The following is a 25,200-nucleotide window of genomic DNA, read 5'->3' as shown; positions in this document are numbered from 1 at the left end:
TTTATACAGGGACCTGGTAGAAATCAGGCTTTGTGAAGAAAAGTGTAATGAACCAGCACCATACAACCTCCCCTGCACCAATTAATACATATTGAAAGCCAAGAGTTTTAGTGTCTCCTGATTAGCTCTGAAGTATATGTATTTTCTTCAAGCTTGTATTAGTTCAGATGCTCTTATGCAGTTTTAGCCTTTAGTCCACAAGACTGTAATTTTACAGCAAGGCTCTTTATCTCTGAAAAGCTACATGTTATAAAGGTTATTAAAATTTTATGAGCAGTGTATCCTCAGAGCTAGTAAGTCTGGGCAGTCCTGTTCCACATCAGTGCTACCATGCTTTTGCATTACGAAGAGGAGCAACGGGGAATTTAAATCCTGCCTGCTATTTACTTAACTCACCTTATTTTTCCTGTAGTTACGTTACGTTCTTAGCTGATAATACAACAGAATTTACATTTTTAAGTATAGTACATTACTTCATTAATACCTTTAGAATGTATTTTGTTTTTTCTTCAGAGACTTGTTCCATCAAATGCATACTTAAATTTTTCATTTCACCTGATGATTAATTATGAATTATAATATAATAATAAACTTACATAAATGGAAAATTGTGTACAAGCACTTATGACAACATAAAATTAGCTGGTGAGTTCCATTGAGCTGCCAATGTCATAAAAATATTTTTCATGTTTGCCATTACTTCTTACAGTGGTAGACAAGGAACTGAAGAAATACCTGTTATAATACATGCCTCCTATTCAAATCATGTGAAAGTAGCTTCAAAATATTCTGAGGTATAATGACTTGTCAAGGTTAAGGAATTTCAGACAGAGTCTGGAAATTCCCTAACAATACAATTCAGTGATACTGTCTAACCCAACGTATTTACCTCTAAAAATGGGCTCTGGCTAGTTCTAGATATTGCATCTGATGAATTATAAAAACAGAACCACCAAGGGACATTCTTCATAATGCCAGCTATGTCCTTGGTTTATATGGAAAAGTACTCAGATCTGTGATATCATCTTTTAAAGTTTCTTTTTGGATGAGTTGTTTTTTGTTATTGTTTTGTTTTTGCTTGTTTGGTAGTTGTTGTTTTCCCTACCATAAGCCATAAGAAACCTCCTGTATATAAAATACATATGAGGACTGTCCTGAAAGTGGAATGAGTTGAAACAAGAAGTAGAGATGACATATGGTTTAAGATAAGGCAGAGTATCAAAGGAGAAAGAGTTGACAACAATGAGATAGCAGAGGGAGGACTCTTAACTCATAACCGATAAAATAAACAGAAAACCAAGACAGGGAGGTAGAGAAGAACAGTTGTACTCTTGTCAATACAGGTAAATAAATAAATAAGAATTGAAATGATAGCTACAGTTGCAGAGTGCCAGCTGGCTAAACAAAAAGCTACTTGAAAGTGGGAAAGATATTTGTACAAATCTGACCCATAAGAAAACTAACCACACCATAAAAGAGCGCCAACTATCTAGAAAAGTCAGTCTTGATCAAACTGTCCAACCTAATCTGAGTTAGACTGTGATTCACAGATCTTTTTATTTTAAAATTCCGGATCAAGTTAAATAATAGCCGGGTTGATTTCTGGTTCAAGGATGTAATGTTTCAATCAAGTTTGCAGATCAGAATGTAGTTCGGTATGATGCCTTCTCCCTTAAACAGAATTGAGAGAACATCCTGTAAGGGACAAGGAGACAACAGATGGTGTGCTGTATCCCTGAGGCACAGGCACGAGGTGCCACTCTCTAAGTACAGCTACTGGCAGGTCTGTCTGCAAATGAGATACTGCAGTATCATCACCAGTTTTCAGAAGAGATACTATCAAAAAAAAGAAGAAAAAAGAAAAAAGTTCTTCTTGAGTCCTTGCAGCAGGGAAGCAAACAGAGCAGACTTCAAAACAGGCTAATTGTCTCCTCCTTCTACAGTAGATTACACTTTCACCATACTTTGAGATTCAATCAGTAGTGATAATACATTGAAAGCTGTATTAATAATGGTGCTGCACTATAGAATTTTTATAATATATAGACTGTGTCAGAGAAACTCAGAAGTGAGCTGAAGGAAGAGCACAGAAGTGGATCTTCCTGAATTTTCTTTCACCTGTTCTTGAAAACAGAGGCTGTTTTTTGTCTGCTTGTTAGGTAGTTGCTGTAATGGTGGTCTCTTTAGCTAGAGCATTTGACTAACGTTCCACAAGGTAAAGGGGTTACATGACCTTACTGGGAGCTATGTCCATGTAATGAAAACTTACCTCTCTGGGGACAGTCTGGCTAAGCAAACTTAAAGGTTTGTTTGATAGAAAATGGAAAAGATGAAGACAGGAACTGAGTTCCAAAGTGAGTTTGGGGAACAAAATTAATCAAGATACCAGAGCACATGCGGAGTAAGAAAAATTCTCTAATATCTTAAAGAGCAATATCAGGGATTTGATTAATAAACAAAAAGAGTCAGAATTGTTTATTCCAGAGCACACATTTCACCTAGCAGGTATTACTGAGATGTGATGGGAATGTGCAAGACATACATGCTAAGAATAATGGGTAGGTCCAATTTCAGATACATTAAATGCAGCAAAGGACAGAAGTATAACACCATTAAAATTATTAATTTCATATCTGGGAAACAGACAGTCTTGGATTCTTAGGTATCAATTATTTCAAGACTTAGAGCAGTGCTTGGTGCTTCCTTCTTGTAATAAAAGCAGACTAGAGAACAGGATGAGCACATTATTACACATCTGCTAACAACTTTGAGTCATGAAGGAATAATGCATTACCATGAGGACTTTTGTTCTTCATAACACTGGCAGTAGTCATGCATCTATTAGGCCTCATCTTTACAGATAATTAAGATTTGGAACACAGAGACAGGAACTAGCAACAACATGTGAGACATTGGGATCACAGAAAGGTCATAGATGTGATCTCAGTGATGACATGGATACGTTCACACAGCACAGATGCTATCATGACTTTTACACTGGCTTTCTGCAAACAGAATGAAGAATAAAAGTAGTATTAGTAATGAACTATGTTAATGAGACAGAAAATCAAATAGAAGAGAAGAATCTTTTGGAAAAAGTAATTTGAGAGAGCTTTGTGAATGCAACTGAAACTTAAAATCCATGCCAAATATGTAAACCATCTACTGAAGTGAAAACAATGTTGACCAAGAAAAATAAGATGAAGTGGAAGACTATAAAGCTAAAATAAGACTAAAAAGTATTTTTCATGTGTCTTTAAACTAAAGATGCATATTATAGATAAGACTTTTTTGATATTTTGCCTGATATGAATCAGAAGTGAGGAACAGAAGAACACTGAGAAGGAAGGCAAAAGGAGAAGCAGCCTATTGCAGGAAAGCCTGAGTTGTGAGTTAGAAGAACTTGAACACAGAAAATGATAAGAACTGAGAGACTTGTTAATAACCATACACACAAGGAAGAGCAGAGAACTGCAGTTGTCTGCCATAGGGGAAATAAATAAATAGGAAAAATAATACAGTTATTTGGTGATAAAATACTTTCATAATTTTTCAGACTTTTTTTTTTTTTAATCGCCTGGATTCTATAGGAGCAATTTACAAATCATTCTCGTATGCAGGAATTTTTTTGAAAGAGTTGTGCAAAGACAGATTTCAGAAATTCTTAGCATAATTAAATCATTTGAGAAATTCTCTTATCATTAAGAAGAACAAATAAAGAACAAACCAAAGTAGTCCAGGCCTTGCTGTGGGACCTTAGATAAACAGCAATATGAGTAATACTACGTGTATCTGAAAACATAAGAACAGGGTTATCCCACAGTACTCAGTGTTGTTCACCAATGACAACTATATGTATTTATATTTTGTTCTACAAACATGTACATCTTCATGCCCACAACGAAAAAAAAATAATAGAATAAAATCTCAAATAGCCAGCATGGACAGGAGGATTTTGGCTGATCTTGCTATCCAGGAGAACAAAAGGAAATCCAAAATTAGTTATTGCGTCTAATTATGGTGAACTCTTGTAATACTACATGCACAAAGTCACAATGAATCTGAGTTTTTGTGATAACAGCTAAATGACATCAGAGACTGTGGATAAAATAACCTGATGTGTCAAGGACTGTGCTTTCCTGCTCCAAAGTCTACCCAGCTGAGCATCATGAAGAGGCACCAGAGGAAGACAGGTGGTGAGAAACCTGTCGGACTCTGTGTCAATGTCAGACTATTATTTTTCCCCTTGGATTTAAATCAGTTATGACACAAAGGCAAAAGCATAAGGGCAGATTTAATCATCGTACGCTACCTATATTCTGCTGAACTGTATTAGGTGTACAAAGTTTGGAGGAGACATCTTCCCCACGCCACCTATTGTGCACATGGTCCGGGTGCAACAGGCAGAGACACAAGTGTGATTTGCCTTCCTAAGTTAGTATCCAGGGCCTGTATAAGAGCTGTATTGTAATGTTTCATCTTGGTCATGCACTTTCTTCCTGTTTTCTAAAGCAGTTAGTTTGGTCATTTTCAATCAAATCAGCAAAAGAACACAAGGACAAGTACTCTGCTAGATGTCCAACACTGGTCATGTTTTGGAGACCGTGACTGTCATGTTCCAGTAAATCACTGCATAATTTTCCATAGACTGAATGCAATTGGGAAACTTTTCTTTTTGGCCTAGATGTGTTACTTCTTTCTCCCAGCCCTTGGATGCACGCAGCTGTGTTCGTGCACAGAACTACGTTTTCAAAAGATACTCTGCCTCTCAAGAGCATCATGACGTTGACTCATGATTTGATTCACTGGTTATCCTCCTCCTTTGTCACTTGTAGTAGAGTAATGACAAATTAAGTATCTTAATTTTTTGTTACCTATAGTGTTTATGGCTTACAATATGCCTATATAGTTTTATTACTTCCAAGAATTACCTAGTTAACCCACCTCCACTCACATGCTATAAATCATTTTCTCCTCCTACTCTTTTAGAACTGGGACTGTCAATATGTCAGCTGAATGTGAAGTATTTATTTATATAATGCCCCAAGTGCTATTTTCAATTCCATTCTTTAGATCTACCACCAATCCATATGCCTTTTGAATGACCCCTCTGAAGCAAGCAGAGGTTTTTCCACAGATGGCCAAGTGTTTACAATTAATTGAGAACTTACAAAAAATGTATGAATAATTCCACATGTTTATTAAAAGCTGAATCAGTTACATTTGCTAATGCCTTTTTTACTTACTATTGTGTGCCCTTATGTGCTTGTTTTTTGTTTTTAAACCCTCCAAAGATCTTATGTCCTCTATAGTGTGGAGAGCCACCTCCAGACATTACAATCAAAATAATGCTCTTGCCCACAGTTGTTGGCTGCTCAAAGTTCAACCTATTTCCAGGTCACTAATAATCACGATACAGACAGTGAGAGCCCTAGATGGTACCCCTTCTAAATGCAGTGTTACTTGAATCCATAAGGCTGTCATGGTCTCATCACCTTCAATCACTAGATTTACCTGTAAAGTCTCGACATTGAACGTTGCCCTTAGATGTTCACTCATTTATCTCGCACACCTTTAAGTAATCAAGGAGCATCAATAGCTCTGACCTTGGGGAGCAATCAGTATGTGTCTTGCATTTTAACTGAAAATGTGCGAAAGAAAAAGTGAACTCCTGACCTGCAGACAGTGAATTACAACAAAAAGCAGATTCTTTTTATTCAGAAGATTGGAGGATTATCTGGAAATTTTTCTTATTGGACTGTAATAAAGAGGTTTTGAAGAGAAGCATAAATGGGATCTGCTACTGTTCCCACTTATTCTCTACAGATGAATTTCAGTTGCATGCAGCTACCTGCAGTGTTTCATTTTAATTAATGATAGACTTTTTAAATAGGGCCAGCCTTTGTTTCTTTTTTTGATCCTCCATTCCTAGAAATACAAAAAATGAAGATTGGAAGTAACTTCTTGAAGGTTACATTGCCCGACTCCTTGCTGAAAGCAGTTCTAACTTCAGTGTTGGAGTAGGTTGTTCATGGCCGTATCTTTTAAAAAAGTTCTGAACTTCTCCAAGGATGGAAACCTCACAGCATCTCAGCATTGTCTTACATCGTCTCACCATCCTCATTCTGATTCCTGCTCAGCTTCTTCATCCATTTACCATTTCAGGTGGGAAGAAAAATCATTTGCCCCTTTGCTCAGTTTTTACTTCTGAAGATGGAAAAGAATGTAAAACACCCTGACAGCTGAGAACAGCTGTGTATCACAAACCTCAGATTCCTTAACTAATCTAAACCCTACTAAACTAAATCCTCTGCTACTAGTAACATCTGTTTCTCAGCTGCAGTGAAAGAATTAGATCCAGCCAGATTCCAGCTGTGCCACCTGGAAACTACAAAGCAGAGACCACTCACCTCTCTGCACTGTTAATCATCTGAAATCAGAAGGAAAAGGCAGTACAGAAACACTCCTTTAGTGTTTAGGTAAGGACTGCCTCTCTCACATGCTACTCATACAGCTGTCTCAAGACAGCAGGAACGGGTGGAAGAACTGGCAACAAATTAGAGGAGTTATTTCTTTGCAAGAAAGCATGTTTCCCTGGGTGAAATTTTTCCCCTCAGGGAGATGGACTATTTTCTGTTTAGATTCTTTTTTTCCTTTAAGTGACTAATAAATAGAGACTGCTTTTCCCTAGCCAAGAAGAATTAGCTGATGGTCTAGATTCATGCGAACAACACACTTAACTCATCTTTTATCACAAGCAATTATATCACTGCCGCCTATACAACCCTGTACTTAGATTTGATCAATGCACCAATGAAAAGTGGCAGGCTGAAGTGGAACACAAATTACAGTCGGCAAAGACAGGAGAGGCTGAGAGCAGGGAGATGGTTATTCTCTATTTGACACCTATTAGCTGGCAAGAGTCCCCGTGTTGTATCTGAGCATGAAGTCCACAGGCCTAGAAAACTCCAGATGATGCAGAACACTACAGCTGGCTGAACAGGAGCCATCAACAAATCTGCATGTGCAGTGCATCCGTGATCTGTGAGAGGGTTGTGTCTTGCCCATGACAATGCTGACCTTCTGCTGTCAGTGACCCCTCTCTCACTTCTCCAGCCTTGCAACAGAACACACATTTAAAGACAGACATGTGAAATCATCTTCAAAAAACACTTCTCTCTCCATCTCTTCTGGTGGAGGAGGGATTGTAAACACAAATAAGACTGACAGATACTCATTGTTGTACACAAGTCTTCAGAAGCTCTTGATACCACATCAGAAAAATACACATTAAAACATAATATAGGTTTCTCTTCTTCCTGCCTGCCTCTCCCATGTTATTGTCTCTTGCTTCTTTTATCCTTCAGCACCTCAGCATCTGCTATAGCCAACTGAAATCCTGCTTACTGTCTGACACAGACACTGCCTGCCTGCTCATGCCTTTCCTCTTTGACCCTCTGTTCCATCTCTGCAGACAAGTTGATGACAGGGACGTGCAGTAGAACTACCTTGTCACAGCATTGCTTACAATGCCTTTGTTCAACTGTCTCAAGAAGAAACCCCTGCTTTAGGTTATTTGTAGCATGTTCAAGTTAAATAGTGCTAGTTAACTCAGACTTTTATATTTCTTTAGTTATATCATTTTGATTACAGCTCCCATTGCATGAAGCTTATAAGAGTGTGTTTCTGAACATAACACTCCAAATAGCAGCAGGGAAGACATTTTCTGGGTAAATGAAGGAATTGTTTCCCACTCAGCTCCTCATGCCCCCCAGAATAAGTGGAAGTGACTGTAGCCATCTCAGGAATGATGCTGCTGCCATCTCCTGAGAAAAGCTAGGCTAAGCATGTTTAACAGCTAGTTACAGGCACTGCTGCTAGAGGTTGTACCTCTATTTCAGCTTATGGCTGGACTGGTGTGGTCCATAAATGAGTGATATCTAAGATGGCTGTTATCAAACTAAAAATACAGGATCCAAAAATATGTCTAGCAATTGTCTGGAAACTGCATTTGCAGATATGCATTTGGTTACCACATATGAGGTGATTAATCTGTTTCCCAGAGGCAAACAGAAAATCCCTGCTCTACTAAGCCATGGAAGACTCCAAGCCCAACCAACTGTGAGAGCTGAAATCTGGAATTCAGATACATAAATGCTTTTGAGACTTGAACTGAAATGCTCATCCTTGTCATGTTTGACCATTAGCACAAGGATTTTGAGGAAAATGTAACAAGCTACCATAGATGCACTATCCATTGATAGTTCTGAAAAAGTCTACTGAGGCAACAATAAGTTATTATTAGAAGTAGAGCTCAGACTCCTTAGTCACTTTAATAACATCAACCACACTTGGATAACTACTTCTCTGAAATCCAAAATTCAGTGATTGTTGTGTTTTTTGTTTTTTTTTTTCCCTCCTCCCTTTCTCTACACAGGAACATATATTTACATGCATTCACAGAGACAAGAAAATGCTTCTTACTTTCTAGGATCAGTCATGTGGGTCTAAAACACTTCTGCAATGTCATTCATTCACCAAAAGCAGTATCTTCCATAATGACAGTTCACAAAATATCCTGGAGGTAAGTATTGCAAACACCCCCCACCACCACCAAATAAAGGATAGATAAGGATGTTAATCATGTCTGGGCTTTTCTTCATTAGCAGCTTCTAAAAGTGCAGGTCTATGCACGAAGCTGTGCTGTACTGCCATCTGCACCCCGCTGCTGTTAAGGAATGAATGGGAAAGAAACCTCATTAACAGTAATGCTCCTCCTGACCTTTGTGAAGTACTTTGGGATGATGCTTGAATAGCACTAAGCAAGTATTAAATAACATTATCTGATTATTATAACCCCAGTGATGGCTATGGAAAAATGTTTTCTGCACTCCCCAGAGCTCATGACTACTTAACAGATATCACTATAGTAACATGACTGTTCCTAATTTTCTTTGAAAGTGGCCAAGAGACTTTGGTTTACCTTCAAAATGAAATGTATCTGTTTGTTCTCCCCAAAACTGATTCAAAATTCTACTTTTTTTTAATACAGTGAAAATTCACCTTCCTTGGTCTATGCATCATCACAGATGTGTCAGCGCAGATATTATGCTATTCCTATGGTAAGCAATAAAGTGAGAGAAGTAGACTTCTTTGGATAGACCCAGACATGCTCTGAAAGTTTTGAAACCCTGTCCTAGCTCAGCACATCTCCTGTCTTACATCCCACAGGGTCTTCCTCAAAGCTGAGGCAACCATGAACTACTTTGGTGCAATACTAAAGAAAAAAAACAAACAACAAAACAGTGAAATACTGGTTTTTGACTTAGCATTTCCTAGTCAGCAGAGAGAGCAGGATAAGGGAAGTGACTGCCCCAGAAACCATGCAGCTTTCTCCCTGTGATCACGCTGCTGTGGGTGAGGTATAGGGCTTCTTCCCAGAACCTGCTACCCTCTCCCACTGCTGTATCCACAGAAATGCCAGTACTCAGGCAGCAAGCAGGAGGAGACAATGTGGTTCTGGATGGCTGTTGCTACACACTGCTCAGCTGTGACAGCATATGCTCAGTGTGCAGAGCCAGAGAGGGACAGGATGCTGTCCTGGCACACTCTGAGCAGCAAGCGGCCTTCTGGAGAGCAAGGATGTGGTCAAGTGAAACATGCCAGGGAAGGACAGAGAGCAAAGCAGAATATCAGCAGGAACAGCAGCACTCAAGAAAGGCAAAAGCTGGGGATGTGCTGAACACCAGAAGGGCAGAGAGGGAAGAGAACACAGAGGAAAAATCTTGTGACAGTACCAAGAGTTATTTTCCTACTGAAAGAAAAAAAAAAAAAAAAAAGAAGAAGAAAAAAAAAGGCTAAAACTGAAGTGATTGGGGTGTTTTGAGCATATGCCTTCTCTGTTGGAAAGGCACCTCCCTGAGTCAGCAAGATGGCTGCCTCAGCAAGGTGAATCACACCCCACTCAACAGCTAACATGGAAATAACAGCCTAAGACAGCTGCTATGGTAGCACAAAATGATGGTTTCATAGAGAAATTAACTTTGTAAGAATTTCCTTTCCAGCTAGAGCACTTCATGTTTTCATACCAGAAAGCTTGCAAAAAGTTTCAGTCATACTGTCAAGAGATCAAAACAACCAAGGACTCTGTCCCCTAACTCATATCTTAGTAACTTTTAGACTATCTCCAGCACTGGGAGGCATACTCACATGAGCTGGAGGTGGCAAGGGTATTCCCCTCCCATCCACTGTAACCTAAGTAGCAGCAGTTGGAACTGAAACGTCAGAACAACAGGGACTCTGGCTCTACAGTGAGAAGCATTCATGCCCTAAGTCCTAAGCAAAACTTCAGCAGATCTGCCTTCTGAAGCCAAAACTCATTGAGCTGGCAGGAAACAAGGCCCAAAGCACACCACAAGCAGAGGATATCTGACATCTGTTTACTCTGACATTCTTGGGCGCATCATTTTGGCCTAAAAGGACAGTTTGTGTGGCTGCAAACTTTCTGACCAGCTGTGGTTTGGCATTCAGCAGCCCTGCTGAAAAAGCCAAGGGGACAGAATCAGCAGCACATTGACTTCTTGTGAGCATAGACAGGCAAATGAAACAGAAATCCTTTTTTCTCTTTATCCTGCTCCTTTGAACATTTATTAGAGCAATATGCAGCATTCTCGTGCAGGCACAGAGGCTTCCATGGATATAGCCATAGTTTCCACTCACAATAGCACATACCTGATAGGCAGAGAGTATAGCCTTTGGAGCATACATACTTGTTTCAAGGCTCGTATTCAACCTCAGCCTCATGTTTTATGTCTTGATCACTGCACAGCTCAGAAACCCCAATGATATCAGACAACTAGTTAGATAGTGTTATTAGTTGTTATAAAAGTTACCTGATTAATTCTGCTAAAGGGTAGTAATAGATGAATAATATTTTTCCAGCTTGCTCTGTGAAAAGCAATAGAAGGCTCAGCGGTGACAGCAGAATAGCAAGGTCTCAGGCTGCAGAAGTGAGGATTTGCTCAAATGCAACAGATGTGGGCGGAGAAAAAAAGGAAAGAAGTCACTTGTTTGCAGAAGGCCTCAGGTAGGCAGAGATCTCCAACAAGATACCCATATCTCCACTGCCGACCCTTACACAAGGTCTGGGAATGGGGGGAGCCAGGACCCACCCCTTCCAGTCACTCAGGTGCACTGCATGTACCTGAGCTCCCCTGGCTTGGCTGTGCCTTCCCACCAGGTGTTCAGCCAGTGCTTTAAGCCCTGACTTAGCACTTTTGCATTTTTGCTTCGCTCTGTAACACATACTACAGCTTTTCTCCCTTGAAGTGAAGTAACCTTTCTATTATCCTATAACTACAAACGGGCACTTAGGTTTTATTGCTAGCAGCTGCTCCACTCCAGAAAAGGAGCCCTCCCTCCATTCTGATTAGTAACATAGTCTGAAGGTTTTATTCAACTTCAGAGACCATTAGGACAGACAATATGGCATCTTACTAAATGCCATGCCTAAGTGTGCAATTAAATTATAATTCTTGCATGCAATATTCTGAACAGTCACTACAAATGACATTTAGCTGAATCTCACAGCATTTAGTTGACCATCTTATCCTCTAAAGACAGAGGTTTATGGAAGAATGAATTGCAGGCACTGAAATCTGAACCAGGAAAACACTTCAACACATGTTTAACACTATCTGGGGCAGAAATTAAACATTGCTGGGTCATTTGTTCTTCAAAGTTATAGGCACTTAAACTAGAGGTGGAATTTACTTTGTGGGTGTAGCATATTAAATTAGTTGGTATGAAACAAGTACTAATCAAGTCTTGAACAAGCAGTATTGTGTTAAGCACAGGAGGGGAATGTGGTCATGACTGAAGTTTTTACAGGGAGACTATTTATATCATATCTGAGACATTGACACTGCAAATGAGTAAGGAATGGCTGTTAAGCAATAATGAGAAAAACCACAGCAATTACTAAGAAGGCAATGAAGTTTCCTCACATTTTTAGATTTCTTCTTCCTACTGGGTGAGAAATACATCTTCTCTGTAACATTTGTTCAGATATGATGTTAGATTTTGTGTCTGTTGCGACAGCTCTCAGCTGTAATCAAGCTTCAGTACCATAAGTCTAACACTTTGCCATTAGTTTGAGCTCAACCTGCATTAGCATGCATACAGTTGTAATTGTACAGTTGTAAAGTTGACAGATAACTGGAGGTTATGTAGAAAAGAAAATAACAAATGCTCACTGATGTTGAGGCTCACAGTAAGGATAGATGCATGCCAATGCCAAGGCTCACTGCAAAACTCTTCACAGGGGCAATCTCCAGAAAGAGATCTGGCCTTAGTGGTGGTCAGCCTTTAAATGAGATCTAGGAGAGGTGGAGCCAAGCTCCACCCCTTCCAGGAGCACAGCTGAATTACTTTTACCTGTGCTCCTGCAGCTGACCCATCACTTGCTTCAGATGGTTAATCAGAGGTTCAGGCTGTGATCAACAGTTTCCCATACAGCATGGATGGAGTACACTGAAGATTATTTCAGGTATCTAAAGTGTGCAGTAATGATGGAGTTGTGTTATTCATCCTGCTACCCAATTATTTCTTGTAGCTCAGGGACTTCTGTACAGAAACAGTAGATCTTTATTGGATGTAGCCTGCCTGAGCAGAGGAGCTAATCTGCATTGAGTTGCACTGAGGAGTCCTTCTTTAGTCTGTGTACGTTTTGTCATTGCACTTGTGCAGTGCAGAACACATCACTATCCAGACGTATTCTAGATGCATTAAGTCAGAGCTAAAATAGAGTTCACTGGTCTAAAGGACTTAATTCACTAAGACCCTGGGGTTTGGTGATACAGCCATTAAGTATTTTGTTTGCTTCTTTCTTCTTTCAGAGCCATCCATTTATGGCGTGATAAAATTATTAGTGCTGGTTATGTGTCATCATGCAAATGCTTTATTTTGTTGCACAGCAGTTACTGGGCGCCTTTTCTTTCAGTTTTGGCATTTAATTGTCAAGATGCATTTTAGTTTCCTAAATTATGTGGACTGATTTAATAAAGCTGCTTACAAAACAAGAAAATACACTGACAAAGACAAAACATTATTTCATTTTTTCAATTTATTACTAAAAATAAGACTTAGCTCTGTGTGCTCAGTCATTGCTATTTATCAATGTTTGCTTAAGGTTACAATTGAATGAAGAACAGTAAATGCAATTTAGTGTAGAAAGGCAAGGTCACGTGGCTTGGGTCTTAGTTAATTTATCTTTCATGACAGATCCTATTTTCTGCTACTGATGTTATTACCCAGCAATACATTTCTTCCATGATAGTGCATCTGCAGCTTACGCACTGTCAAACTTAGTGGTAGCATTTAATTTATGTGACATTATTCAGTTATCAAGAAAAAGTAGTGCATGCTGAGAAACACGGTGGCTACTTAATAATGGCTTAAAAAATGAGTTCTTATGTGTGAGAGCAAAGTCTCAAGTACTGCGCTAAAAACACTTCCTTCCATAAGACACCTGGGTTCTCACTGGCAGGCCTCCAGATGAAGGATAATGGGTAGATGTGCTGACACAATAACTGCAGAGGGAGCTTGACAATTACATTTCATGCCTACTCCCTTATGTAATTGCAGATGGATAACATGTAGATACTACAACACTGAATTATAGTAAAATCACACCAAATGAGTTACTGCGGTAGTCTATTCAATTCCCCTTCTTGTATAAGACCAACTCTACATATATCACTTTCAACAGAAACTAACGTAATCCATCCTTAGAGGCTGACAGTGATGGAGAAACCTATACACACATGGTTCTGTATGATGTACTGGTATTCATATCCATGTTAACTGGAACACAGATACGCAAATGAAGTGACCCAGCAACATGAGTGTAAAGCAGAAACCTTCATGGAGATTCCTTGCAGGATCCAATAGGAGTTTGTTGTTGTTACTTATTACCTTCATCTACAAACTGGTTGGTTATCAGTTGTTGCAAAACAGGGAAGCTGATGGAGTGAGAAATTATACGGATGCCACTTGTAGATAATGACCTGAATCATTTGGCAGGTTGGGCTGATTTTAATATCCTTTTTTAATACAGGTAAATTTGCAGTCTTACATCTAAGGAACAAAAAGTATGGCTTATACGAGCAGGATTGGACAAAGTATTTCAAAATGATGCAACATAAAAAGAACTCAGGGTCTTGGCAGATAATTAACTGAACATGAGCCTGCAGCAGAACGATGCAATTAGAGAGTGAATGTCACCACTGAAGCCTAAGCAGGGAAAATACGAAGTGGGAGTAGGAAGGTGACATCAGCCCTGCCTTTAGCATAAGTAAAGTCATCACAGGAATGCCACGTACAGGAATACCACATACAATTCTGATATCTACGTGTCAGACACGACAAGATGAAGAGTTCAGAAAGTCTTCCAAAAATGTGTTGAAGTCTGTAAGGTGTGCCTTTCCATGAAGAGATGAGAATGAGCAAGCTACTTGCTTTACCAGACAGATGCAAGGAAGACTGTCACCTAACCATAAAACACACTTTTGATTGTGGTTTTCTTCTTAGTATAAGAGGAAGAGGTATAACAAAAGGCACTTTGGGGTATTTGTTTTCCTGAAAGGCAGGACTTTTGTAAGATCTAGCTACAAAGAAAGTACTCAAAAAACAAACCAATCCAGTGAATAATTAGCCATATTGACAGCGATATGCTCAATTTTCTAATCTACACTGTTTTATCTTTCCAAAGATATGACAATTTCAGGGAAATAACAGACCTGCTGCTGAGGTTTAGAGCTGAGGTGCTACCACTCACAGGATCATAATGATCTCTTCCAGCCTCAAAATACCTTTCATTATCTAACTAACATATTTCTACTTGCTTTCTTTGAATTCTGTTAAATTACATTGATTTATACCTGCTGAGGAAGTGTCCCCGAATCCTTCAGGTTTGAAAATGAGCCATAATACTGCATCAGTTGTTCTGCGCAGGTCCACCACCACTGAAATCAATATCCCCTTTGAAGAAAATCTTGAAAATGGGAAACCTGTAAAGTTGTGGCTGAACTCCACAGCCTGTTCTCACCATGGAAACAGTTGGCCTAAAATAATATTGAATCCTGGAACTAGAAGCAGTACTTCACTTTGTTTTTAGAAACATGAGTTTAGCTGAATTCAGAACATTACATTCTTCAGTTTGTCGCGTTGTTCCTGTGTTTTTGTTTGACATAAGATAGGGCTGTTAAGTGGTCCTGACTGCAAAAACACCAGACTGTGTTTTCAATAAATAATTCCACTTTAATGGCAAAGTAATAATTTAGACAGATACAGTGTGCACACCTGCAAAAAAATATACGCAAGCTGGTTTACAAGCTAGAGGAACAATAAACCAATAGAAAATACATCATCCAGTTAAGTCCGATGACACCAAATACTTATTATTAGGGCTTTACAAAGACTACAAAACTTTTCAGATGATTTATTTCACTGTTTCTGTCTATTTACACGATATGTTACATCAAAAATGTACAAAATATAAAATGTATACAGACAAATGTTTCACAAACGATTTCTGAGTTGTAAACTAGGTGGACTCGCTGAGATGTATTGCAGGAAGTTTCGTGTGTGTGGTATCGTGTGTTTGTGTGTTAAATATGGCAGGAAGAGATCTGCAAGCTTGCTCAGAGCACAGGTACAGGAAAGAGTAGCTTTCCTTTAGTTCTTCGATTCAGTCAGGATGTACGCACTGACATTTTACAGACAGAAACAGATTCAGCTTCTGGGGCCATGATGTTGGTCTGGCTGAATCCGACATGCATAACATCAGTTGGAGTTTTATTAGGGCAATAGCACCGTGTAGGAACCTCTAGATTCAGTGATGCAGCTCAGTGCCATTTGAAAACTGCATTGATTTATCTTTGTTTTACAGCAAGTGACCACGGGGTGGCCACAGTTAATAGCACCAAATACACATCCTGAAGGTAACATCAATGGAGGTGTACAGGACACATCTACACAATGCCAAAGCCCTTAGGTACCTTCTGGTTTATGTGCACCTATTTGAACCGGATGCCTCTTGTGGTAAAAGAGCACTTCCGATTATTCTGAGCAGTTTTAATGCAATCTGGTTGTAGCCTGCCATGACATATGCACTTAAAGCATTTCCAGATGTTTAGTCCCCCAAAATGTATTGGTTTCATAGAGATATTGAAACATGCTCACCGTAGCATTGATAGCTCCTGCATAGTCATAACAACTGTAAGTACAGGACAAACACACCAGGTAAGAACAGCTTTTAAGGTTTGCATTCTGTGTTTGTTTGTAACATACTTGGAATCTCAGCAAGTGAAACATCTCTTAACACCAACAGAATAAAATACAATTTTTTGTTTGTTTGTTTTTTTTTATTTGATTTGTGCAAGGCTTTTTTTTTTTTCTTCTTTTTTTTTCTTCTTTTTCTTTCTTTTTTTTTTTTTTTTTTTTTTTTTTTTTTTTTACATTACCCACCCAATAGACTGTGCAAAACCAACCCACTTTTACAGTATAAACTCTTCCTCTTCCACAGTGGACATCACTGCTTCAGTGTTCTTCTATGCTGAATTTTTTCATGTACAACAATAGCAATCAAAACAACATGCTAAAACCAGAAAAAAAAAGGAAGAGAAAAATAAAAAAAGCAAACCAAAAACCAAAACCAAACCCATATATTTGTGCTCATGCTGCATCAAGTGCATCCAGCTCTGCTGGATAAAAATTCAAAATGTCTGTCCTCCAAAAACTCCATTCCATGGGACCAAATGGATTTGAGCTGATTTTCTCAGCATTTAGGTGGCAGTGGAAGTGGGTTTGGGTTCCTTGTGTATTTCTGAGGGTAGGCAGAGCAATCTATTCACAAGATAAAAATATTATATAGCAACTGTTCTTTCTCCTATCCATTTCTTTAAAAAATCATGATATACAGATATGAGGCTACTGTGTTAACTGACGCTTTCTCATTAGTAAATGAAGAAAAAAACAGTGTAAATTACCAATGGTTTAGGAATTAAACCAACTGTAAAACTGTTCTAGAAATCTGTTTTAAGGCAGTGAGACAGCACCATAAGAAATGTTCCTTCTTTCACTGAAAAGGCTCAAACAAATGAAGCCCTAAGAAGCCTTTAATCAGCGTTGGTTAATAATTGGTATAAAAGTGTTGTTCAGGAGTGGGCAGGTGGTTAAAAAAGACCTTTGTGGTAAAAACAACTTTATAAAATCTGTGACTCGTATACTAAAAACTTGATGGAGCGCATCACCGTGACCATGGCAGTTAGAATTAAATTGGCACTTATCCAGCATATCACAGTCATGTCTTCTGGTGATTGCACAATACTGCTTGTGCTTATTGAGTTACGATCGTCATCTTTGATTCATTTTGGAATGGGCAGTAGCGTTCAACACCAACACCACTGCAGTCCTGTGACCAGCACCACGTGGCACAACAGAGGTTAGAAGAGAATTAGAAGACCGCATTGTTCATGCAGCGCCTCAGGGTAAAGGAAAGAGAAAAAAACCCACAAAACCAACAAAAGAAGTTGCACTGTAAACTTGTACAGATAAACAGAGACAAAGAGAGAGAGGCAGAGACAGAGAGAGAAAAAGAGAGAGAGAAAAAGGAAAGAAAAAATTCCAGTTTGGCTAACGTGTGCAATCTGCTTAGATGCCCTTGATCCAGGGCCCCTTCCAGTTGACAAATGGAGCCTCGCTTGGCTCCATAGGAATCAAAATGCCTTGAAATTAAACTAATTCAAGCTTTCCACTTCAATTTTTCTTCCTGACTTTGCAGTTAGGTCTCCTGCCTATATACAACACACCGTTCTCATTCTGGGACCTCGGCATGCTGCTTTAATACTGGCAGTGGTCTCGTGGAAGCAGATTTTACCATAATCCTCCACCAAGGGCTGTCCGCTTCAGAGAGTCGATTCAAGGGACGAATCCAAAATGTCATCGTGGTGGCTGGTGCTATCGCTGTCACAGCTTTGTGCGCTCGAAAAGTTGGCTGCCTCTTGAAGCCTCATTAGCATATTCATCTGAAAGAAGAAAGAAATGTTTACATAATCTTGTCTCATTTAATGCTGCAGCAGCCGTGTTAAAATTTAATTAAGCTGCCTTGCTGAACGAGGTGTGCTGGTATCTAGCTGAGGGGACCGAACAAAAGGATTTCTGAAAGGGCAGGGAGTCAGCAGCTCCTCCTGGCACCCTTTTCACTGCCTTCTGGTCTTTAAATAGCAATGTGAGTTTAAAGGTCCAGAGAGCCAGAAGGATATAATGAAGCTGCCTGATAGCTCTCTTTCATTCAAGGGTGAGAATGGCTGCAGCTGCACCACCAGCAGGGGAAGGAAGCCATATCACAGCCGGACATCTGGGCCCATATTTGGAGACAGTTGAGCTTCCAGATCATTTTTGGATGGCAAAGAAGTATCACACTGGAAAAGCAACTGCAAACAAAATCACGCTAACATAGCCACTCTGCCATAGAGAGAATGGGAGGGAGTGGGGGGTGGTCTCAGGCCTGCTGCTTCCTAAAAGGGTCCCATTTGCTCCTGAGGGAATGGCCTAGCCATGGAGCAGCAAGAGAGCCTCCTTCCCAAAAGAGGGGAACCCCAAATAACTAATTACGGCATTGTTAGGACTTGAGGCCACCTGAAAATAAACACCAAAAAGCAGCAACAAGCTCCAGAGAATCACTTAGGTTCCTGATGCCTACCTATATAACTACCAGGATTTTATTTACTTCCACTAGCATACTTAGGGTTTCAAGTGATGCTGACATTGTTCCAGTTTTTTTGTTTTTTTTTTAACAAATAAGTTGCCCATTGAAAGAAAACAGGTAATGAAAAAAACAGAGGCAAAGGCACATCCTTGTATACTCATGTTAAACTCTTTTTCTCTGTTTTCTGGGGAAAGTGTACAGTTCTGTGATTTCAACCCACACAATTTGCAAAGATTTATCCTGGAATTGAAGAGCATTTAATACTCTTAAATGCTACCAGGAAGCTTTTGCTGAAGGCTAAGAAGTATTTATGTGGAAGAATACTGGATACATGCAGTGAGTGTGTAATGCAGCCTTCCTATGAAACGTCCTGCTTGCAAAAGCAAAGTGTTGAGATATGATTGTGCTGCCCCTGTATAACTGTGTCTCCCCATGAGCTTCACCTTAAGCCACACATTCTCAAGTTTCATCTTTTGACAACTGGTCAGACAGAGGAAGCTGTAAACAACAAATGATCACAGTGTGCAGGGAGTATGAGTGATAGGATGCTGAAATCTGCCTACCCAAGTATCGTCACCTTAGTGGAATTAGAATCATAGAACCACCGAGTTTGGAAAAGACCCACAGGATCACCCAGTCCAACCACAGTTGATGCATGAGTGCTGGAAGCCTTGACAGTACACTCACTGAGAGACCAAATCACGGGGCCAAACAATCACTCCAAATCATTTCCTCTGGAAGATGGGATCAGATGAGATGATTTCCTACACTTTCTTGGGATGCAAGGTCTGATTTGGGTACCAAATGCTTCCCCATACATTTCAAGGGGGCTAAGAAGTCATTGCTTTAGCACTGATAAGAGTTTAATGCATTTTCCCCTATGAAATTCCCTCCTTCCAAGAGCACCCTGTATTCCAGAGGCACGATTCTCTAAAACAGTATTGCAAATTCTGATTGACAGTCTACAGAAGAAGTGCTATATGGGAAGAGCAGTTCAATTATTCTTGCTCACTTGTTAGATTTTCCTTTTGTTTTCCTTATTTCTTAAAACCCTCAGCAGGCTTCATTTTAAGAACACACTTTGGAACAGGTACACAACACATTTTTCTTTTACTGTGTAACATATAATTTAACACGTGACATCAAATTATATACCAAAAACCATTTTTCCCTAGTATAAGTCTTACCAAGGGATCCCCCTCTGTATCAGTCTGTGGAACATGTTTCGAGGTTGTTCCTTCTTTTGCTGATGCATAACCTTCATAACCAACATCTTCTGGTCTCAACTGGAGTAATGATGGCCACTCATGCTGTAGAGATGCAGAGCTCCATGGATATGTGTCAGCTACCCACTTGGAGGGATCTTCCCAGGGTGCCCTCTTACCATACATCTATAGTGTGGATATAACACAGGTAAGTATCCAACAATTTTCATTACTGATTTTAATGGCAGACAAAAGTCATCAAACTAATCTAAACCATTCTAGTAAAAGGTCTGTTTTCAAACATGCTCAGCACCCAGATATGATAACACACTGAAAAGACTTTATCTCCATTAGCACTCCTTCAACACTTGGAGTGGATGAAAGTTGAAAAGCACTTCGTAACTAATAATACTTGTAGACAATGGTAGAGCTACAAGCCTTTGGTACGAGAAATGAGACCTTTAGGTAACTTGCCTAAGATGTAAGGTGAAATTCTCCTTGATCTATCTAAAACATTCAAGTTAACTGGAGTTCGTTTGAAGGGAATTAGGAAGTGCCAGCATTGGTTGTTTTCTTCTCCTAGCAAAATGGGATGCAGAAGCAGACAGCTGTACAAACCTTGAGATCTTTCACAAGGTTAAGAGAAGAAATTCACAAAAGGTAAGTTTTTCCCACTCTAAAGCACAGAAAGGCTTATGAATCTGTAAGGCCAGAAGGAAGGAAAAATAAGAACACAATATGTTTAGAAGGTCCTCACTAAAATGCACCCTCTCTATACTGCTGTTCACAAAACATGTGAACTGAGGGACCCTTGGCTGCAGCTTTACAGATTTCCTTTAGTTGTGCTACCTTCAGTGACAGTGACATGTGGGGCTTGGGCGCCCACCACCAGGGCTTTCCATGATCTCTCTCAGCTCAAACAGCTTCACACAATCAAAGAAAAAGCATAACACTGGCAGAGACATTTAATGGGCTGTGCTCCGAACATGATTCAAACAATGAAGGATTCTAGTGCTGAAGCCAGAGAGATGTGTTGTGCTTATCATTCTAACACCTGCTCCCAGGCACTTGCTGGATCCACAGTTTCAGGTTAGGCAGCCAAGTTCCTCGTACTGTGTACAGAGATACTCAGACTCCTTCTGCCCTACAGAGCCATGGCTGCTTAGAAGAGATTTGATTAAATAAGCCAAGAAGAAATGTTTCATGGGAAGGTAGCAAGCTGACTCCTATCTCCTGGCTGTAGGTAGCACTGCCTCTCATCTGAGATAAAGAGTGGCTAAACCCATTCTGGAAGCTGGGGCAAAGTTTGTAAACTGTGTGTCTGACAAGTGAGCTTACAAAGTACCAGGCTAGAAAGTAATTTTCTACCCTTCCCTGGTTCCAGGGACATCTAACTATATCATATAAAAGGTTTCTGTTTATTGTTAGTAATGCTGTTCTTTGGAAGGCATCCAAAGCATATAAAAAGTGGAATGGCTCATGAAACAACATATTTTCGTCTGTCTGCTGCCATCTTCTGCTCAAAATTGAAGTTTTTATTTAAGGAGGTGCCCTGTATACTTGGGAAAATATGAACACGATGAATATCACTGCGTTTTTATGGCTCATCTGAACAAGTGCTGTTAATCTCACTGTGGCTGTTCTATTGGAGGCCTGGCAATTTTTTGCACAGCATAAACATGCTGTAATTTCCAGAGAGATAAGCACTTTTAGGACTGTGTGAGATATTCAACAGGCAAGATGTGAAACCTCCATCTTGTCAGCATTCTACTATGTCAGTACAAGGAGATAAAGAACCTGCAGCTGCTTACATGGATCTCTGACTGTTCCATAACAACTCCCTCTGCATCATGAAGTAATTCCTTTCACTGTCATGTGTGGCAAAAAATAAACAAAAAGCCTTTTCACAATGAGCCTTGTCAGAGGGCACGGAGTTGCAGGGAGTAAAAGGAAAGGGGAGAAATACAAACAGAAAAAAAAAAAAAAATGGGATTAATTTCAAGATTTAAGTTTGCTCCAAACCTGTGCTGTGGTTCCAAATCTTAACCTCCATGGGACAGCTTACAGTCCTTGACACTGCAAAACTATTTGTAGTCCTACTAAAATTACCATTAAACATTACTGGCTCAATATCAATAGATAGATTGAACACTGGAACTGATGTTAAAGCCTACATGCAGAGAAGACAGGATGGAGGGAACAATGAAGTACTCTGAACTGATAGTGCAGTTATCCACAATGATAATTACCGTCAGTAGAAAGCTCAAAATGAGAAAGAGATATGGAAAGAACACAATTCAGGGATATATAAGTGGCAGTGCAAGATACAAGGATGAAAAGGGACAGATCATGCTCAACATGGCCAAAGAGTAAATTATCTCAGAATTCTGAATGGTGAAAATATCCTTGTTCACAAGCTTTCCTCCATGTGCCTGTATGCGTACTTCTCTACATCTGTTGGAGAAGATCAGGCAGACTAAAGCTCTTTTCTCATACCAGTACAGGATCTACAGACTCTCACATCTGGAGGTAGACTGAGACGTGCTCAGGTTATGAGCAAATCAAAAGGAGACAAACACTAATATCTATTATCTCATCAGAGACTTTTTCTTTTAAATTCAACAGTATTCACAATTGGATGCATTAGTTAAAAGTAACTTAGAGGAAGCCCATTAGCAATTGCTAGGAAGCAAATGACATACCTGAAGTCCTTCTCTCACTGCTTCCAGAAGATATGGCACCAAGGAGTAATTCCACAGGTCTGTGAACCACACTCTGGAGCCATCAACATCCATGGGACAAGGGAGGAAAAGGCGGGGACCTGAGAAGTCAAGTTGTACATTGAAAAAGTAGATCTCGTGAGCCCACTGAAAATAACCTTTATAGAATTAAAAAAGTAGCATTCAAGTGTAGAGAATAGGAATACAGGACTACAGTATAGGATCTACCAGTAACCTGTTATTAAAAATGTACTAGTGTCACTTTATCCAGTTCTAAGGTTGGATGAACACTTACCAGTTTTACTGCCAAACAAGTGCAGAAGGATGACTTGCTAACAAAGCTTTTCTACTCTAAGACCTCATGTCCCACTAGTTCGGTAGTTTGCAGAACTGACAGTCCAACTGTTTTTATTGCTTTGATTATGCTGCAGTGTGATGGCCAGACTAAAATAAAGCTTAGCAAAGTTGATGTTGAGGTAATATTTTGTAAAGTTAATTTCTTAAGATTTACATTAAAGTCTTTAGCAACCAAAGCACAAACACCCGGAAATATATACTATCTTTTTATTTTCATTTCAGCCTTGCTGACAACACTAAGTAGGCAAATTCCTTACACTTATGTTGTATTTACTACTGACAGATGACAAGTTTTAAAAAGAGAATTCAACTTTCACAAACCTCTAAAACAGCCAACCTGTGTCTTTATTGCAAACCAGTTTGCTAAGACTCACCAATGGTTACATCTGAAGAGCTGTGTGTTTCAAGGAAGCTGTTGAGATGATGCCACGTTTTTGGGATCCAGTCAATGATCTTGATGAGCTCATTATTGCGTATGTTCTTTTCTATTTCAGTCTCAATCAGTTTCCTCCTCAGGTATCTTCCTAAGAAACCTTTAACAGGCTCTGTGTGATTAGCACACAGCACCCACCTGGGTAGAAAGGTTAAATGTCAAGTAGCAATGAATTGCAAAAAGATAACTTCCACTCAAACAGATAGATGACAATGTCATATGTTTCTAAATCTCATGAGCCAGCAAGTATAAAACTGCTCTCATAAAATGTATTATTGCTCACTGTTACAGGTCTCAGCAGGAATTCAAGATACTGCTGAAGACAAATGGAATGCAAGAATGTCATCATGTTCAGCACACTGCTAGAGATGCTGGAATGCATCTAATTTCTTTCAACATTCCCTAACAACGTACTGAGACCTCTCTGTACATAGGAGTCAGAGAAGCCCAAACACTTCGCTGTGATGAGACACAAGATCAATGTTTTTTGAACAGTTAGTCAGAGGAGCAGGGAACTTGCAAGTTCTGTGCAAACACAGACATGGTAAAAACAAAGTGAAGTACCTGAAATTGTGATGCAGCTCCAGATTTGGTGAAGAGGAAACTCCCTGGTTCATAGTTCCAATAATATAGGGACTGGGAAGAGAAATAGCATGTTTTGTTAAGGGATAATCTTTTCAGATATTCAGAGAATGTTCTTAATGTTATTTGTGCTAGGCTAATTTTGAAGAGTTTGGATGTGTTCTAATCTTAGATTTAAGACATTTGTGCAGTATCCCCTTTTGTAATGCTTGTTCTTGTGTGATTTCCCTCTCTTCATATTAGTAGTTTACTACCACTCATCTATAATGAAGAATAAATAAGGCAACTCTGTTCATATGCCTCATTATTTTGTGGGAAGCGTAGAATTTGAATTTTAGAAGACAATGAATCCCATGAGTAAGACACAGTATTCAGCAACTTTATGAGGGGAAATCCCTATGATGGTGCTTTTACAGTAGAAATAGTCAATGCAACCGACCAATAGAAATCCCAGAATACATTCTTCTTCTTGCTTGGCAATAAAGAGCATTCAGCTAACTTCACACTTCCTCCCTATTGTAATTTACAGATAAAAACTATCCACAGGTGCTTCTGCATGGCATGGTTCACGTATTCTCATACGTCTCAAATCCCCCTATTATAAAGCACATTTCTTATTCTTTCCCATAAGCTAACCTTGTGGTATTAATGATCTTATGTGATCTGTCAGGGCAAAAGAGATAAGACCCTAATTCAGTCAAGCATTTAAGTGTATTCTTAAACTCAGTCTCAGTGCAATGCAAAGGATCATAAAGTAAAGTTGGTACGTAAGTACTCAGCTGAAGAGGGTCAAAATTATTTGAGCGTTTAAATTGAAGGTGCTGTGCAGAGGCTTTGCTGACAGCCTAAAGGGGTCTAAGTATTTACTGGAACATTTTATCTTGCAAAGTAACAAACAGCTTTTACTGTAATGTGAGTAAATGTGGTGTGAGAAAGGGGAGAAAAGAACTCCTACTTACCATTTATTATATTTACAATTGAGGAAACCATTGAAGATGTCGCTTAGTGAACTGATATGGTGGAGGTTATCCAGAATTATGACCACAGGGAGGTCAGCACCGTTGTTGTCAGCACTGCATTGGTCAGCTAGGTTAGCGAGGTATTGTCGCAGATCCTTCATCAGAATTAACAAAA

At 39.4% G+C, this 25,200-nt stretch overlaps 1 protein-coding gene across 13 annotated transcripts in view; it reads right to left on the bottom strand.

Moving 5' to 3' along the window:
* Positions 1–15,293: 15,293 nt before the first annotated feature.
* NAV3 (neuron navigator 3) overlaps positions 15,294–25,200 on the bottom strand; it is a 492,511-nt gene continuing 482,604 nt past the window's right edge. For 12 of the 13 annotated variants that reach the window (XM_015857110.2, XM_015857027.2, XM_015857101.2 and 9 more), the window contains 6 exons: positions 25,026–25,180; positions 24,049–24,120; positions 23,426–23,622; positions 22,677–22,795; positions 19,957–20,160; positions 15,294–18,086 (listed from right to left, as the gene is read on the bottom strand). In XM_015857110.2, coding sequence (XP_015712596.1) covers positions 17,967–18,086; positions 19,957–20,160; positions 22,677–22,795; positions 23,426–23,622; positions 24,049–24,120; positions 25,026–25,180 — 867 coding nt within the window. In that variant the 3' untranslated portion in view covers positions 15,294–17,966. The remainder of the gene's footprint in view (positions 18,087–19,956; positions 20,161–22,676; positions 22,796–23,425; positions 23,623–24,048; positions 24,121–25,025; positions 25,181–25,200) is intronic. The other variant, XM_015857035.2, reaches the window with a different exon arrangement.

This window comes from Coturnix japonica, chromosome 1 (assembly GCF_001577835.2).
Source record: "Coturnix japonica isolate 7356 chromosome 1, Coturnix japonica 2.1, whole genome shotgun sequence".
Classification (NCBI taxonomy): domain Eukaryota; kingdom Metazoa; phylum Chordata; class Aves; order Galliformes; family Phasianidae; genus Coturnix; species Coturnix japonica.
The sequence above is the reverse complement of the archived record's forward strand: the minus strand, read 5'-3'. Positions and strand labels throughout refer to the sequence as shown.